Source organism: Macaca mulatta, chromosome X, assembly GCF_049350105.2.
Source record: "Macaca mulatta isolate MMU2019108-1 chromosome X, T2T-MMU8v2.0, whole genome shotgun sequence".
Lineage (NCBI taxonomy): Eukaryota > Metazoa > Chordata > Mammalia > Primates > Cercopithecidae > Macaca > Macaca mulatta.
In genome coordinates this window covers 47,111,318-47,128,944 of record NC_133426.1, presented here as the reverse complement: position 1 = coordinate 47,128,944, position 17,627 = coordinate 47,111,318, and the positions used below count along the sequence as shown (strand labels likewise).

At 44.8% G+C, this 17,627-nt stretch overlaps 1 protein-coding gene and 1 non-coding gene across 5 annotated transcripts; both read right to left on the bottom strand.

Moving 5' to 3' along the window:
- Nucleotides 1–829: 829 nt before the first annotated feature.
- Nucleotides 830–17,345, bottom strand: RGN (regucalcin). 4 transcript variants are annotated; one of them, XM_015127240.3, is made up of 8 exons: nucleotides 17,098–17,345; nucleotides 14,898–15,511; nucleotides 14,527–14,704; nucleotides 10,981–11,163; nucleotides 4,145–4,360; nucleotides 2,325–2,456; nucleotides 1,920–2,074; nucleotides 830–1,246 (listed from the first exon to the last, which is right to left on the bottom strand). In XM_015127240.3, exons 3-8 carry the CDS (start codon nucleotides 14,687–14,689, stop codon nucleotides 1,196–1,198), a joined length of 900 nt encoding a protein of 299 aa, XP_014982726.1. In that variant the 5' UTR covers nucleotides 14,690–14,704; nucleotides 14,898–15,511; nucleotides 17,098–17,345; the 3' UTR covers nucleotides 830–1,195. The 4 variants fall into 4 exon arrangements, with proteins under 4 accessions (XP_014982726.1, XP_077843959.1, XP_077843958.1 ...); XM_077987833.1 differs by lacking the exon at nucleotides 4,145–4,360; NM_001266311.1 differs by lacking the exon at nucleotides 14,898–15,511 and having other exon boundaries at nucleotides 835–1,246; nucleotides 17,098–17,299.
- LOC114675306 (U6 spliceosomal RNA) lies at nucleotides 7,727–7,833 on the bottom strand. Its single transcript, XR_003726370.1, has one exon. It is a non-coding gene; the product is annotated as a U6 spliceosomal RNA (small nuclear RNA).
- Nucleotides 17,346–17,627: the final 282 nt, after the last annotated feature.

The following is a 17,627-nucleotide window of genomic DNA, read 5'->3' as shown; positions in this document are numbered from 1 at the left end:
GATGTCAATTATCTCCAAAAGCAAAACCCCCAAAAACCAACCAAACAAATGAATGAAAAAATGACCATAGTGGCACGCACCTGCAGTCTCAGCCCAGCTACTTGGGAGACTGAGGTGCGAGGGTTGCTTGAGTCTGGGAGGTAGAGGCAGCAGTAAGCCATGATCGCGCCCCTGCACTCCGACCTGGGCGACAGAGTACATCCCGTCAAAAAAAAAAAAAAAAAAAAAAAAAAGCGATTCACGATTCCAGTTAAAACATTGTAGCTGGATTTCTTTTGTAGATATTGTCAAGCTGATTTGAAAATTTATATGGAAGGTCAAAGGAATTAAAATAGCCAAAGCTATTTTGAAAAAGAGCAAAGTTAGAGAAATCATACTACCTAATTTTAAGACTAATTTACACTGACAGAAAGCAGATCAGTGGTTTCCTGGGGGCGGGGAACAGGCAGGCAGAGGAGCTGAAGGAAAGGATTACGACGGGACAAGGAAAGTTTTGGAGTAGTAGATAGATTCATTATCTTGTTTGTGGTGTTGGTTTCATGAATGTATATTTGTGACAAATTTGTCAAATTGTACACTTTAAATATGTACAGGCCAATTATAACTCAATAAAGCTATTTTTGAAATAAGTCTTTCCAAAGAGACATATTACTTTTACATCCAGTAGGTGGCAGCTGGAACCATGGATTTTGACAGTATGTTTGCGTCTTATCCTCCAGCCGTATTTTAGTTTGTAAAATAACATATAGGAAGTGTAATATCTATGTAGGTTAGTTAGCATTGTGGTATATTTTATAAGATTATGATGAAAATAAAAGGGAACATAATAGGTCGTTACCAGATTATTATTTATTGTTCCTTGAAGCTTTAATATAGTTAAGTATGAAATGCAGAATCAAGAAGAGATATGTACCCACCCACCCTGGCAATTTACAAAGAATCAAGAGGCTGATTGACAGTTGAACGATTCTTTGCTCTTCTATAGTACCTTTTACAGAAAGCCTTATAAGTGTGTTATCAAAGCCACCTGTCACTCCTTGTTAAAAACGCTCTGCCTTTTAAAAGTTGTAAATTAAAACTTAACCCCGTTAAAAATATCATTGCCTCATTTTTCTTTCTAACTAGATTGAAATTTCAGCCCCAGAATTGTCTAGTTGTCTTCAGAGCTCCCTCTGGCAGGAAAGAAGACCTATCCTCATCCTGCATAGGAGTAGGGAGCAATTCCTTTGACCCCCAGACCAGTTATCTGTTGAAAAAGAAAAGAGAGAATCTCAGGCGAAAGGTAATTCACAAGTATTCTTCAAAAGCATTTTTATGATTTGTAATAATATACTTAGCCACCTATTATCTTTGTTTTATTTCCTATCATAAAAAGGAATTACCTGACTGGATATTTATGGTCCAACCCAATTATTCATATAGTTTATAATTCAACTAGCAATCTTTTACGACTAACTTAGATTTGAAACTGAATTAGTTCTATCATCTGCCGCCTGCTAAGAAAGGGCTTTCTACATCATGTATTTCTTTTCAGCTCAAAAGCTCTACGATTTTTATCAGGGTTTATTCTGCCGCTAAAAGATGTTAAAAATCTGAAAAATCCTTAAGACATCAAAACAATCAACTGATCTTCTAGGCATGATGTAAATATTGGTTTTCCAAGTTCATTCTACTGATTTGAAGAATTTCAATAAACAGGAAGTAAAAAAATTTAATGTACAAAGTAGGCTAAACACATCATCTTGGAATTCGGATAACTTACTCTCTAGAAAATCGAAATAAAATGTTTTTCAGTCTAGCATGATGAGCTTAACATACTAAATAGGATCATGCTTTAGAAGTATACAAAAGTACCAACCACTCAGTTACTTACAGGGGATCCTCCCCAACCCCCAAAATCAAAGAAATAGTCCTATCACCTTGAAAATTCCACCAGCTTCAGGCTGCCTCAAAAGGCCCTCGGGGTCCATCCCATCCCGGGCGCAGGTCACGTACATTTCAGAGTAATTCTTCCCTCCAAAGCAGCATGAAGTTGTTTTATCAACAGGCAGCTTCACAGTTTGAAGTCTTTTCCCTAGACCACCAAGTATTTTATTTAAAGTTTAGTTGCAGCAATTTCCAACCTGTGTATTGTTTCTAGGGAAGATCTAAGAAGACTGGGGAGGTCAGGATTCATCTGTGCATTTAATATTTAATCTACTTTCCCTGACAATTTATTTTGAGCAAAAAGATGCACTTCTACAGGAAGAGAAATTCTGACTAACTTTCGGGCTATATCTCTGCTTGGCCATGACAAGGATTTTTTCATTTTGCTGTGGGCCTACCTGTCACAGGATCTAAACGAATCACTCTTCCTCCGTTGTAACAGGCCACCCAGAGCTTCCCCTCAGCATCAATACACATTCCATCTGGGATTTGTTCTTCTTTTTCGAGCTTGTAAACACTTCTGCGGTTGGCTATGGTTAAAAGGCAAAAACAAAAACAGAACCACAACAAAACAACAGGCCACTAAATACTGAGAATCAAACAGGGAGCTCTCAAGCTGGTTATAAATACTGATCACTTCAGCTTATCCAGTGTCTGGCATGTGAACAAAGGATTTTTACCACATGATTGGGATGGATTCATTGTCTTTTGTTTGGGTACAGGCATCTGTTTAAGCATTCAGAGGGAGAGAGAAAAAAGAAAGCAGAATTCTTACTAAAATGCCAATAATAGTTCTTTTTGAAGCTGACCTGAATTGGGGCCCTGCATGTCTATGTCAAGTACATGTCAGCTTGTGGTTAGACCTTTGCTGTTTCAGTTACAAAACTCTTGAGATCCACAAGGCAACTTAATGGTATCACGTGAACAGTTCATGCACAAAAACTAGCAAGATGTATGAGTTCTTTTTCTGCCTGACTGAGTGCTCCAAAATCAAGACTACATATTAGAAGAGCCTGTTTCTGGCAGGAGGGGCACGCAGAAACCACCTAGGTGCCCTTAAGCGAGGGTAACCGTGGTATACAAAAAACAAATATCAAAATCCAGAACTTTATGCTACAAAGTCCAGGTCACTACAGTCATCAGATTGAGGTATAATGGAAAAATGTTAAAACCACGTATAATGACAACGGGTACAAACAGTCATAAAAAAGAGCACTACATCCTTCTTTCTTTTCCTTCCTTCCTTCCTTCCTTCCTTCCTTCCTTCCTTCTTTCCTTCCTTCCTTTCTTCCTCCCTTCCTTCCTTCTCTCTCTCTCTCTCTCTCTCTCTTTCTTTCTGTCTTTTTCTTTCTTGATGGAGTCTCGCTCTGTTGCCAGGCAGGAGTACAGTGGCGCGATCTTGGCTCACTGCAACCCCTGCCTCCCGGGTTCAAGCAATTCTCCTGCCTCAGCCTCCCAAGCACTACATATTTCAAAGCAAAACATCTGCACCAGAATAGTTTGCCTCTGATTAAATCTGCATGCAGAGTTCTGGGGATATTTTTTCGAAGTCATTTTTATTATTAGTGTTGCTCTTTTGTTTCATAAAAGGTTTGGCACCTTTCATGAAACAGTTTCAAGGACTCCCTTCTAGATTCTAAATAATTCCTTCCCTCCCATTTTCCAACTATGGCTCCTTTCAAGCATATTGATGGAGTTGGACAACGTGCAATTACTTTTTTTTTTTTGCATTTCCATTTTGAAAGGTTGGTAATTAGCTTCTGAGTACTTGCCTATGGTTAACTAAAGTACAAACAAGAAATAGCAATCAAAAACCTCAAGGTTTCTGTTCTTTTGCGCCAATATTCCATTAAGTATTATCTGCCTTTAGGCACCTCCTGGTAGAACAGGATCCCTTTTGCAGTGAGCCTCTTTCTGGTGATGATGGCAAGGAAGAGGATTGAGAATCTATATTTGTATTAATTATTTTTTATTAGCTTCCCCAGATCTATCCACATTATGCCAAACTCTTGCCATATTTAAATATGTTGAGGGCCATGATTTGACTGGCAGCACAGTCAAGTCTGTGCTATCGTTACTGTATTGGAATAGTAGCATCAGAAAGCTCTCCATTTAAGTAAGGACCTCTTCACATGAGGCAAGGGAGAGGCGCCTTACTAGTCACAAACACGTGAAAACAATACTGGCAGCACTGAGACAAATAATGAAAAATACATACAGATCTGTCCTGTCTGCAGGTCATAGTCAAAGGCATCCACGGAGTAGGACAGGCTGTCAATGTAATAGAAGATTTTGTGGTCTAGCGACCAATCCAAACCATTGGAGATGTCCACCTGGTCAAAGTACTTTTTCACGTGGTGGTCAGGAAAGAGGGAGTACAGGGATCCCTGGTGCCGCTCAAGAACTGCCGGAGCTGTTTCCTCAGCCATGGTGCCTATGAAAACCAAAGAGCGCTCAGCTCTGCCCCAGAGCATCTTGCCCCATGCACGACACCATCCTTTCTCACCAGGGATCCTTTCCAGTGATTAAATCAAAGGAAATCATTATACAATTCCAATTTGGGCCCTATATATATATACATTTTTTAAAAATGACAATTACCTTGCATATAATGCAAATTAAAACTGTGCCTAGAGGTGCTGGTTCAAAACAAGAAGGAGTAAACATGCACGAACCTCATTTTCTCCCACTGAGCACAGCTATAAAACCTGGATAAAATACATGGCACAGCCATCTTAGAACTCTGAAAAGCAAATATTAGCAGGTAGCTCAGGGAAGAACAGCAGACGTGGAAGTACCATGGAATTGATGGTGAGCTCTTCATTTTCTTCTCTGGTATCTGCCAGCCTGAACTCAACGCACCCTGAAATCTGGAAATGTGCACTGTGATGCAGACAGAGATCCAAGAGAAACCCCCTAGATCTGGTTCAAGGAGCAGAAAAGGAAACTCCTGAAGCTCAGAGAGAGTGGAAAAAATCCCTAGGTTATTTTCCACTCCTTTTTCTCCATTCTCTCACGCACCAGTCCCCAGACAAGTCTGCAGCAGCAATGGCAGAGAGAATGGCCAGCAGCAGGAAACTGTAGGAATGCAAACTCCAAGGGAAGGAGACGTTCATCTCCATTGGGTGAAGCTGCAGCCCCAAAAGGGTGACGCCAAATACTGTTGCTTTTATATTATCTTTCTCTGTCCTCGCTGCTTGGTCCCAGACGCAGCACAGTCATAGAAATGGGTGGTTTCTGGCTGGTGGAATGAAAAGGAGAGGTCCAGGAAACTGGAAATGACTGAGAAATAGTGAAGGGGCAATTGCTTAGGAACGCAATCCCGTTAAGCTGTTTACGATCTCCTAGGCTCACCCCAACTTGGACTTATACATGCATGAATTGGATTCGAATTAGCCTACTGAAGACATTGAGAGCAGAGCTGATAGAACTCCTTCTGGGTCCCAGACTGACCACTGGGTGGCACACGTGTGAGACAGATCCTAATAACATCTAATAAAAAACAGGTTGGAACTTGTGGCCTGAACCTACACATATACATTGCCTGCTAAGACAACTATAACAACATTCTTCAAAGGATTTCTTCTTCCTCTTCCTCCTCCTCCTCTTCCTCTTCCTCCTCCTCCTTCTCTTCTTCCTCCTCCTCCTCTTCTTCCTTCTTCCTTCTTTCTTCTTTCTTCTTCTTCTTCTTCGATACGTCATCCAGGCTGGAGTGTTGTGGCACGATCATGGCTCACTGCAGTCTCAATCTCCCAGGCTCAGGCGATTCTCCTACCTCAGCCTCCTGAGTGGCTGGGGCTACAGGCACATACCACCACGCCAGGCTAGGTTTGTTTGTTTTGTTTTGGTTTTGTTTTTGTATTTTGAGTAGAGACGGGGTTTTGCCATGTTGCCCAGGCTGGTCTCAAACTCCTAGACTCACTCTGGTTGCCCAGGCTGGAGTGCAGTGATGCGGTCTCGGCTCATGCAGCCTCGACCTCCTCTAGGCTCGGGTGATTCTCCTACCTCAGCCTCCCCAGTAGCTCAAGCAACTCAAGCAATCCACCTGCCTTGGCCTCCAAAGTGCTGGGGTCACAGGCATGAGCTGCCATGCCAAACCCCCTCCTTCTCCTTCTCCTTCGCCTTCTCCTTCTGCTTCTTCTTTTTTTTTCTTCTTCTGTTTTTTTTTTTTTTTTTAGCAGAGTCTTGCTCTGTTGCCCAGGCTGGAGTGCAGTGGCGTGATCACAGCTCACTGCAGCCTCAACCTCCCGGACTCAAGCGTTCCTCCCACCTCAGCCTCTGAGCAGCTGGGTCTGTGGGAGTAAGCCACCATGCCTGGCTCATTTGTTTTATTTTTTATTTTTGTAGAGACGAGATTTCACTGTGTTGCCCAAGCTGGTCCCAAACTCCTGAGCTCAAGTGATCTACCTGCCTCAGCCTCCCAAAGTGCTGGGATTACAGGCTTGAGCCACCGCACCCGGCCAAAGGATTTCAGTAGGACTCAGGGCCTCATAATATTCAAAATGTCTAGAACACAACCCCAGATTACTTGGCAACACAAAGAAACATGGAAATCTCGACTCACATAGGAAAAGAGAATCAACAGATGCCAAAAATGAGATGGCACAGATGCCAAAGAGATAATGTAGATGGGAAGCCTGAATAGCAAGCAAGACAGGGTTGATCCTCCCTCCTTGGGGAGAAAGATGTTCCCTTGGCAGTTTCCTGCTCTAGGTCAGTTGGGTTTGTTTCATGGCTCTCCCTGCACAATATCTGCCTCACAGAAAAAGAGGTCTGGAACATGCACATGAATCTCCTGCTGCTTGGAAAGCCTCTTCCTTGGTGGACAGAATAATCTAGAGCCTCAGCTTCATTATCTAGTAACAAGCATAGACAGGTCAGATCTTGGGTGTGGTGATATCTTCAGGGTGCGATCACCTTGAGAATCCATCTAGACTATAAGATGACCCCACCTTTTTCTGGGCCTGGGGCACCTCGGAGTAACCTATTAGGTATATACTACTGTACTAGTGTTAGGCATCTGCAAGAATACTATAGTATTATAACATAATTATATATAATATAATATAATATATAAATATAATATATAATATTATATATAGTTGTATTATATATTATATAATGCAATTATATAATATATAATATATAATTATATTAATATAATATAATTATATGTACTTATATAATTATACTATATTATAATATATAAATTAAAATTATATATTATAATATATAAAGTAAAACTATATATTATTATAAGTATAATATTATAGTATTAGTATTAGTACTATAGAATATTATAATAATACCTAATAGTTACACCCACAATGACACCTACAATTTTATTTTTTATTTTTTATTTTTATTTTTATTTTTATTTTTATTTATTTTTTTTTTTGAGACGGAGTCTCGCTCTGTCACCCAGGCTGGAGTTCAGTGGCCGGATCTCAGCTCACTGCAAGCTCCGCCTCCTGGGTTTACGCCATTCTGCTGCCTCAGCCTCCCGAGTAGCTGGGACTACAGGCGCCTGCCACCTCGCCCGGCTAAGTTTTTGTATTTTTAGTAGAGACAGGGTTTCACTGTGTTAGCCAGGATGGTCTCGATCTCCTGACCTCGTGATCCGCCTGCCTCAGCCTCCCAAAGTGCTGGGATTACAGGCTTGAGCCACCGCGCCCGGCCAGACACCTACAATTTTAAGAGGTCTCTTGATGGCCCAGAGACTCCATGCTAAGAATGCAGGCCTTGGAGGCCATCTTTATTTTTGTCTCACAAAGTGCCTCAGAACTGTAAACTTTTAAAAAAAAATATGGAGCTCTTCATGCATTTGCGTGTCATCCTTGTGCAGGGGCCATGCTAATCTTCTCTGTATTGTTCCAATTTTAGTAGATATGCTGCTGAAGCGAGCGCAGAACTGTCAACTTCTACTCAAAAGAGGGAAAGAAAATCAATTTCACCAGGAGGCGAAATATCCAATCACGTATCTTTATCCTGCAGAAATTACTGCAGAAGGGCTTCCAACAGATCCTCATCTTTAATCTTTCAACCTGTCCCTGACCATATCTGTGGTTGTATAAAGCCCAGGAAGATGGGAAGCAGTCTACAGTCAGCTGCTCTGACCTCTCCTGCCTTCCAGGTTGAACATGCACAGGGCCAGGACAGCAGGGCCAACAATATGAGGCGGCAGTGTGGGAAGGTGGGAATAGCAGAGATGGAGAATCAACTTTGGCTAACTTAGAAGGTTATTATGATGAGAAATATATGTGAAATGCATTATCTAATTTAAAACGGTAGATAAAATTCTTTTAAACCTGCATATAAGTCATTCTGCAACCATCATAGTAAACTTTGGTTCAAGAAAGAATCATCAACGAATGCAAAACTTAAGGGAGAAATTTCGATGAGGACCAGGATATTTGTGTGGACTTAGAGTATCTCCCCATGTTGTAGCCAGCCTCCAAGATAGCACCTAATGATTCCCACCTTTCAGCATTCTCACCCTTGGATAGTTCCCTCTGTCATTGTCTGTGTGACCAAATAGCATATGGCAGAAGTGATGGTATGTCACTTCCAATTGGCTAAAGACTGTAGCTTCCATCTTGGATCTTGGGTGCATGCGTTTTCTCTCTCTCTCTCTCTCTCTCTCTCTCTCTCTCTCTCTCTCTCTCCTCTTATCACTAGTTCTAGGGGCAGCCATGTCCTGAGCAGCCCTATGGAGAGACCCACCAGCTAAGGAACTGAAGCCTCCTGCCAACCCCTATGTGAATGAGCTTAGAAGTGGATCCTTTAGGCCTCTTCAGAGAATCCAGCCTTTTCCGAGGCTGCAGTCCCTGCGGAAAGCTTGACTGCAGTCTTATGAGATAGCCTGAACTGGATCCATCCAGCTAAGCTGCACCCAGATTCTTGACCTTCAGAAACCATCTGAGATAATAAATATTTCTTATTTTAAGCCTCTAAGTTTCAGCGTAATTTGTTATCCAGCAATAGATAACTAACAACCCCCACAAATTGTTTATAAATTGCAATTAAAAATAGTTATGCGGTAGAGAAATCTGACAGAGGCTTAACCTGGCGATCAAAATCACCAACGAGGGGACACATGGACATCGTGTACCTCCAGATGGGTTACCCTGAGAACAGAACATTATCTATGCAGTATTCCCGTCAGGAATGTATAACATCAACTTGATCACAAACACCAGACAGATACTAAATAAGGAATGCCCTGTTAAAAAAGGGGGGAGTTGGGTAGGGCTGGCTGTATTCTTCAAAAATGGCAATGTTATAAAAAACAACAACAAAAAAAGCTATGAAAATGTTCCAGTTTTAAAAAAGATCAAAGAGATATGAAAAGGAAATGCAATCCATGATCTTAGACTGTATCCTGTGCTGGAGGGAAAAAACGTGAGAAAGAACACTTTTGCACAATTGACAAAACTGGGATTTAAATAGTATATCAGATAAAATGACCATATCAATGCTAAACTTTTTTAAGTTGATCACTCTAACTGTGGTCATGTAAGAATATGTCATCTTTCTTGGGAAATTCACACTGCAGCATTTTAGGGGTAAAGGCACATAGGATATACATGCAACCTACTCTCACATGATTCTGGAGATAGGCCAGGCGCAGTGGCTCACACCTGTAATCCCAGCACTTGGGAGGATGAGGTGTGAGGATCACTTGAGCTCAGGAGTTCAAGACCAGCCTGGGCAACAGAGTGAGATCTCATCTCTATTTTTTTTTTTTTTTTTAAATAAAGGACTCCAGAGATAAATATGTTTAGACATATACAGACAGCGAATGATAAAGCAAATGGAACAAAATGTTAGCAATAGGTGAACCTGAGTAAAAGGTATACAATACAAGTGTTGTTTGTACTATTCTTTTTTTTTTTGAGATGGAGCCTCTCTCTATTGCCCAGGCCGGAGTGCAATGGCGTGACCTCGGCTCACTGCAAGCTCTGCCTCTCAGGTGCACGGCATTCTCCTGCCTCAGCCTCCCCAGTAGCTGGGACTACAGGTGCCCACCACCACGCCTGGCTAATTTTTTTATTTTTAGTACAGACAGGGTTTCACCTTGTTAGCCAGGATGGTCTGAATCTCCTGACCTCATGATCTGCCCGCCTCGGCCTTCCCAAAGTGCTGGGATTACAGGCGTGAGCCACCACGCCCGGCCTGTACTATTCTTATTTTTTTTCTGTAAATTTGAAAATATTTCTGATTTAAACATCAACAACAAAACCCCTGTATTTAAAACTCACTTAAACCACCAAAATACCATACAGATTTTAGTCTCTGCTAGAGACGGAAATACAAATGAAGATTTTATCATAGGATTTTGTGTGTGTGTGTGTGTGTGCTACAAGTTACTCAGGCAATAATAAAAGAAGAACCCAAGATTCATTATAAATAACACTTTTGAGGTAGTAAGAACTAACTTACTTTCTTACTTTCTTTCTTTCTTTTTCTTTCTTTCTTTCTCCTTTCTTTTTCTTCTTTCTTTCTTTCTTTTCTTTCTTTCTTTTCTTCCCTCTCTCCCTTCTCTCCCTCCCTCCCTCCCTTTCCTCCCTCCCTCCCTCCCTCCCTCCTTCCCTCCTTCCCTCCCTCCCTCCCTCCCTCCCTCCCTCCCTCCCTCCTTCCTTCCTTCCTTCCTTCCTTCCTTCCTTCCTTCCTTCCTTCCTTCCTTCCTTCCTTCCTTCCTTCTTTTCTTTCGAGACTCTATCACCCAGGTTGGAGTGCAGTGGCACGATCTTGGCTCACTGCAGCCTCAAACTACTGGGCTCAGATGATCCTTCCAACTCAGCCTCCTGAGTAGCTGGGACCACAGGTGCACGCCACCACACCCAGCTAATTTTTTGTAACTTTGGTAGAGACAGAATTTCACCATGTTGCCCAGGCTGGTCTCGAACTCCTGGGCTCATGCGATCCACTCGCCTTGGCTCCCAAAGTGCTGGGATTACAGGCGTGAGCCACCACCCTGGCCAGTAGTGAGAACTTTGTATGTCAAAGTATTTCCTCCAAGGCTCAGTAAGTAGGTGTTAAGAGAAATCTTACCAGCAAAGTACCTCCCGGCGGGATCCACCTTCCCATCATTGAAGCGATTGTTTTTCTTGTCGTTATCCACTGTGGCCAAGACAACTGCTGATTGTTCTTCCCAGTTCAAAGCACAGAACTTTGTTCCAATGGTGGCAACATAGCCTCCCGACTGGCGAAGGGCCACAGAGCTGACTGGGGCATCTGTAGAGGCAAAGCAACAGTTAAAAAGCAGTACCAGTTTAGTGGCTGAGGCCACTGAGGTCACTGTGCTACCTGGCATCGCTTAGAGTGGGAGCCCAGCTCTCGTGACAATGGGAGCGCTCTCTTCCTTCTGTTGAGTAGGGAAGGCTATGTAACCTAGTACATTTGTTGAGTATGAATTATGTGTGCTGATCTGGGCAGCAATAGATAGAAATGTGAATAAAACCTAATTCCTCTGGAAGCTCCCAGTCTAGTGGGAGAAGCAGAGGAGTGAAAGCACAGTGGCCATGATATGGAGCAAGTGCCACATCCAGTTCAGAGGAGGAGTTTCTAATCTAGGGGCACTGGGACAGTCATCACAGAGCAAGTGATACCCCATTTTGCCAAAAAATGCTCCAGAAAATTCAGAGACACAAACTGAGTTTAGTTATAGCAACTAGGTTTTGTGACATCTCTCTGCCTCTCCGATACAGGATTTGCCTTTTTTTTTTTGACAAGAGTTTTGTTCTTGTTGCCCAGGCTGGAGTGCAGTGGTACAATCTCAGCTCACTGCAACCTCTGCCTCCTGGGTTCAAGCAATTCTCCTGCCTCAGCCTCCTGAGTAGCTGGGATTACAGGCATGTGCCACCACGCCTGGCTAAATTTTATTTGTATTTTTAGCAGATGGTTTCACCATGTTGGCCAGGCTGATTTCGAACTCCTGACCTCAGGTTATCCACCCGCCTTGGCCTCCCAAAGTATTGGGATATTAGGCATGAGCCACCGCACCTGACCCAGGATTTGTCTTTTCTAAGGGGCCCTATTTTATATGTATTTAATTGCAAATTGTTTCTCAGATCCTTTTTTGGAAGTAACCACGGTAAAAAATAATAAACAGATAGAAATGTAGATGCAGAGATAGTATAATCACATCTCTTCATTATATTACTATATTTTATGTTTTTAAATTTTAGGTTTTCTTTGTTTAATATTTTTCCATGTATAAGAAAACTTTTTTTTTTGTTTTTGTTTTTTTTTGAAATGGAGTCTTGCTCTGTTGCCCAGGCTGGAGTGCAGTGTCATGATCTTGACTCACTGCAACCTCCGCCTCCTGGGTTCAAGGGATTCTCCTGCCTCAGCCTTCCAAGTAGCTGGGATTACAGGCTGTGCTACCATGCCTGGCTAATGTTTGTATTTTTAGTATAGACAGGGTTTCACCATCATGGTCAGGCTGGTCTTGAACTCCCGGCCTCAAGTGATCCACCCATCTCAGCCTCCCAAAAGTGTTGAGATTACAGGCATGAGCTACTGCACCCGGCCAAGAATTTTTTTTTTTTTTTTTAAGTGGAGAGATTGACTGCTGTGGTGAAATAAATTTATCAGAATTGATTTTGAAAACATTTCCTAAGCACCCATTCAGTGTAAGATAATGGGAGCTTCAGGAGCCACCCTTAGCTCAAAGCCCTGCTCACACTTTGATTGGAGTCATCAAGGGTCCCAGGGAATGTGTAGGACAACTCTCATCGGGGATCCCAACTTACAGCCTGAGACTTCTCTTGGTAGCTCTCTAAGCTACTGCTGACACCACAGCTTTTTCCATGGGTTGGGGGTGGGGGGCGGGGGGGAGGCGCTTTTCAGATCACAGATTGGCACGTGTGTCTGCTGCAAAAGAGACTAGAAAAGGCAAGGGGAACGCATCCCCATTCTACCCTCAGAGGTCACAGTCACTTTACCACAGTCATACTTCTGGGTGAATTAAAAAGTTGTTCCCAGGGCCAGGCGCGGTGGCTCACGCCTGTAATCCCAGCACTTTGGGAGGCCGAGGCGGGCGGATCACGAGGTCAGGAGATCGAGACCATCCTGGCTAACACGGTGAAACCCCGTCTCTATTAAAAATACGAAAAATTAGCCGGGCGTGGTGGCGGCGCCTGTAGTCCCAGCTACTCCGGAGGCTGAGGCAGGAGAATGGCGTGAACCCGCGAAGCGGAGCTTACAGTGAGTGGAGATTGCGCCACTGCACTCCAGCCTGGGCGGCAGAGCGAGACTCCGTCTCAAAAAAAAACAAAGTTGTTCCCTTTCATTTAAAAATAAAGAAGTTTAAAGCGGGCCGTGGTGGCTCATGCCTGTAATCTCCGCACCTTGGGAGGTCAAGGCAGGATAATTGCTTGAGCCCGGGAGTTCAAGATCAGCCTGGGCAATATAGGGAGACCCTGTCTCTACAAAAAATAAAAATAAAATTAGCTAGGTGTGGTGGCACACGCCTGTGGTTCCAGCTACTCAGGAGGCTAAGGTGGGAGGATTGCTTGAGCCTGGGAGATTGAGGCTGTAGTGAGCCATGTTTGCATTATTGCACTCCAGCCTGGATGGCAGAGCCAGACCTTGTCTAAAAAAATGAAAAAAGTTGAGGTCCGAGTTCCGGATTGAGAAAGAATGTCCCAAGATTATAGGAATTCCTGATATTTTTTCCCATGGGCTCAGTGAAAACAAGAAACTTTTTTCTCTATCGGTAATTACATCAAGCCCATTCCCTTGGGCCATAGGAAGTGATAAATTCCTTCTTTAGAATTCACAGGGCCATAAACGCATCACACTCAAATTCACATGAAATTGCATCATGAATCCTATTTTGTGCAGTGAGCAAAGATGGTCCTGGTTAACTCTTTATACATCCAAAAGCTAGTTTTCACTTTCAAAGAAGGGAGGCACCTGTTTTTGTTTTGTTTTGTTTTGTTTTGAAAATTAAGGTCTTGGCCTGACCCAAGGCAGATAGCTGCGTCTTTAACTTTCCATGGTTATCTGACGGTATTAAGGAAAGACAGAAACTAGAGTAACCCAGCATCCAAACAAAACTGGGAATGGGCTGGGCGTGGTGGCTCATGTCTGTAATCCCAACGCTTTGGGAGGTTGAGGTGGGTGGATCTCTTGAGCCCAGGAATTTGAGACCAGCCTGGGCAACATGGTGAAACACCACCTCTACAAAAAATACAAACTAGCTGGACGTAGTGGCACACATCTGTAGTCACAGCTACTAGGGAGGCTGAGGCAGGAGGATCCCTTGAGCCCCAGGAGATCAAGGCTGCAGTGAGCCGTGATCACACCATGGCACTCCAGCCAGGGCAACATGGTGAGACCCTGTCTCAAAACAAACAAACAAACAAACAAAAAAACAAACAACCCCCCTCCTCCCCCCCAAAAAATTGGAATGTTGTCCCTCATTCAAAGAGGAAGAGGACAGTATTTACCATCCATAATTAAACCCTGGGTCAGAGTGGAAGGATATGGAGTGGGGACAGACAACATGACAAGTGTATTCAGTGTGCTTTGACAAGAAGGGTGCCGTGGGAAAAGGTAGCTGGCTGATCTCAGCCCAGCCTTCATCCTTACCCATGGTCACTCGCTGTACTTGCTTGGTGAGTGAATCCCACCGGCAAAGCTTTTTTGCAGGAATGTCTACGAAGAGCAAAGAGTTGGATGCTTCCTCCCATACTGGAGACTCACCGCACCGGCAGTTCTCCGGCAAAACACACTCAATCTTAATGGAAGACATGGTCGCGGGGGAGATCTATTGAAGGTAACAGAGGTGAGTGAAAGGTCATCGCACAGAACAAATATAGTAAAACACCTGGCTAAGAACTGGCAAGGCTGGATACACTTCCCCCAGATCAGACAAGGATATGCAATGTGACAGGGAGAGACACATGTAGGCAAAAGAAAAGAGCTGATAACAGACCATGAAACATCTTCAACCAACTTACCAGTGACGTGCTTCTCAAATGATCTTTCAAAAAGAGAACAAAAAAGCGACACCCTGACCTCCACTCCTTGGTGTTTGTGATCCTCAGAGAACTGGCTGTTGAAATAGTGCAAGGTCGCCCTTTATGTCAATACCCCGGGCCCCAGGGCGGGTCAGGGAGCCGGCAGTTTGTTCATTGGTGGCCCTTCTGGGTGTCTGCAGGGCACTTTCTGCTCCCCCCCTTCTGTTGATGCTGTTGAGCCCCTTCTTTGAGGGTGCAGAGGCCAGGGCCCTCCACACCTGTATTTTTCTGAGCTGCTTTACTGATTTATTTTTCTTCTCTGTGTGGTTGATTTTTATGAACTGCATTTTTAGGACTATGTTCACCCCAATGAGAACTCGCTGAATTCGAACTAACACGCATTTTCCAACGCAGACCATGGAAGGAGTGGAGAAAAGGACAGCATTGAACCACCCTGGCAGGAACTGACAGCCCTTCAGTGATTTCTTGCTTCCCAGGAAGACACCGTGCCAGTTTGGCAAGGAGTGTTGGACTCCACAGGAGAGGAACATTCTATGCTGGGACTTTAGGCCAGAGACCATGACCAGCGAACTGGGAGAAGACAGAAAAATTATCTGAAAAGGAGAAAAAATCAGATAAGAATCCCATGTGGGAGAGGAAAGACAGGCAACCTGCAAGAGCAATCTTTTCTTTCTGTACCTCTGCCCTGAGTAGGCGGTTTCCAGGAATGATCCACGCTGCCTGCATTTGTCAGGCACAGGGGCTCAGGCCTGTAATCCCAGCTCTTTAGGAGGCTGAGGCAGGAAGATTGCTTGGACCCAGGAGTCTGGGACCGGTGTGGGCAACATAGTGAGAGCCTGACTTTACAAAACAACAAAAAATTAGCGAGTGTAATGGCACATGCCTGTGGTCCTAGCTACTCGGGAGGCTGAGGTGGGAGGATCATTTGAGTCCGGGGGGATGGAGGCTGCAGTGAGCCGTGATCATGCCACTGCACTCCAGCCTGGGCAACAGAGCAAGAACCTGTCTCTAAATAAATAAGTAAAAATTGCCTGCATCTTCATCCTTCTCCCAGGGTAGCTATCTGCTTTAAAGTAAGTGATCCTACACATGGGTGGGCAAATGAATAGAGGGGGGAAAAAGAAAAATAATGTTTGATCTAATATTTCCTCCAATAAACTATATTTTAAAAAAGAAACACATGCCGGGCGTGGTGGCTCACGCCTGTAATCCCAGCACTTTGGGAGGCTGAGCCAGGTGGATCACGAGGTCAGGAGTTCAAGACCAGCCTGACCAACATGGTGAAACCGCATCTCTATTAAAAATACAAAAAAATTAGCCGGGCACGGTGGCGGATGCCTGTAATCCCAGCTACTCACAAGACTGAGGCAGGGGAATCGTTTGAACCCGGGAGGCAGAGGTTGCAGTGAGCCGAGATTGTGCCATTGGATTCTAGCCTGAGCGACAGGGTAAGACTCCTTCTCAAAAACAAACAAACAAACAAAAAACAAAAAAAACCCAGAAAAACCAAAAAACCAAAACCAAAACAAACAAAAAAACCACAGCCCAAACCAGTCCCAAATACAAAGTGTCCGCATCTGCAGCAGCATTTGGAATGTTTTTTGGCTATTAAAAATGGGCTCAGGCCGGTGCCGGTGGCTCGTGCCTGTAATTCCAGCACTTTGGGAGGCTGAGGTGGGAGGATCATTGAGGTCAGGAGTTTGAGACCAGCCCAGGCAACATGCTGAAAGCCCCTCTCTACAAAAAATACAAAAAATTAGCCCGGCTTAGTGGTTCAAGCCTGTGGTCCTAGCTACTAGGGAGGCTGAGGCTGGAGAATCGCTTGAACCTGGGAGGAGGAGGTTGCAGTGAGCCAAGATTGGGCCATGGCACTCCAGCCTGGGCGACAGACTGAGACCTTGTCTCAAAAAAAAAAAAAAAAAAAAAAAAAAAGGGAGGGGGCGGGCAGTGTTCAGACTCCAAAGGCCTTCATCCTATCAGTCTTAGATAAGGCTCAAGATCAGAGGCAGGAGTTTTGCCATAGCGACTTTTAACCCCATGCTCCCTCATAGAAGCCAGTGGGGAGGGGACAGGGGAGCCAAATGTTCCATTTAGGTCCGGCCCGTGGCCACAAAAGGGGTGGCTAGGCAGCAGGGAGCGGGGACGGGGGCGTCAAGCGCCCGAGCTGCCCCCGGGGTACCTGTGCGGGTGAGAGGCCTCCACAACAGTCTGGTAGAGCCGCTGGGGCCTCGGGCGACGGTGACGGCGACAGTGACAGAGAGGCCCTGGGAATCTGAAGGTTGAGCCTGCCTCGTCCCTGGCGCAGGCTTTGCAGAGGGCGCACCAGCCAGCCCGGTTGAAAGGGCCCGGGTTCCCGGGTGGGCACAGGGCGGTCAGTCTCCTTCTGGCTGCCCCCGATCGGGAGATTGGGACGGGAGGAGCGGGTCTGGCTCTGTTGTCGCCGGGGCCTTTCCTTTCCAAGGAGGGGGCGGGGAGGCCGTCCTGGCTCGGCACTCGCCAGGCTGGAAACTTCTCAGGCGGCTCGAAGGTCAGGCAGCGGGCCAAGGAGAGGGGAAACGCCTCCCGGGACCCGGCGGCTTGGTAGGTGGATGGCACGGGCCTGGGACCCCGCCCCGTCCCCGTCCCTGTACCCTGCGGCTGGAAGAATCCTGCAAAGCCGCCCCTGGCAGGCACGGGGATGGTGGGTACAGGCTTACGGCCCAGTGAACC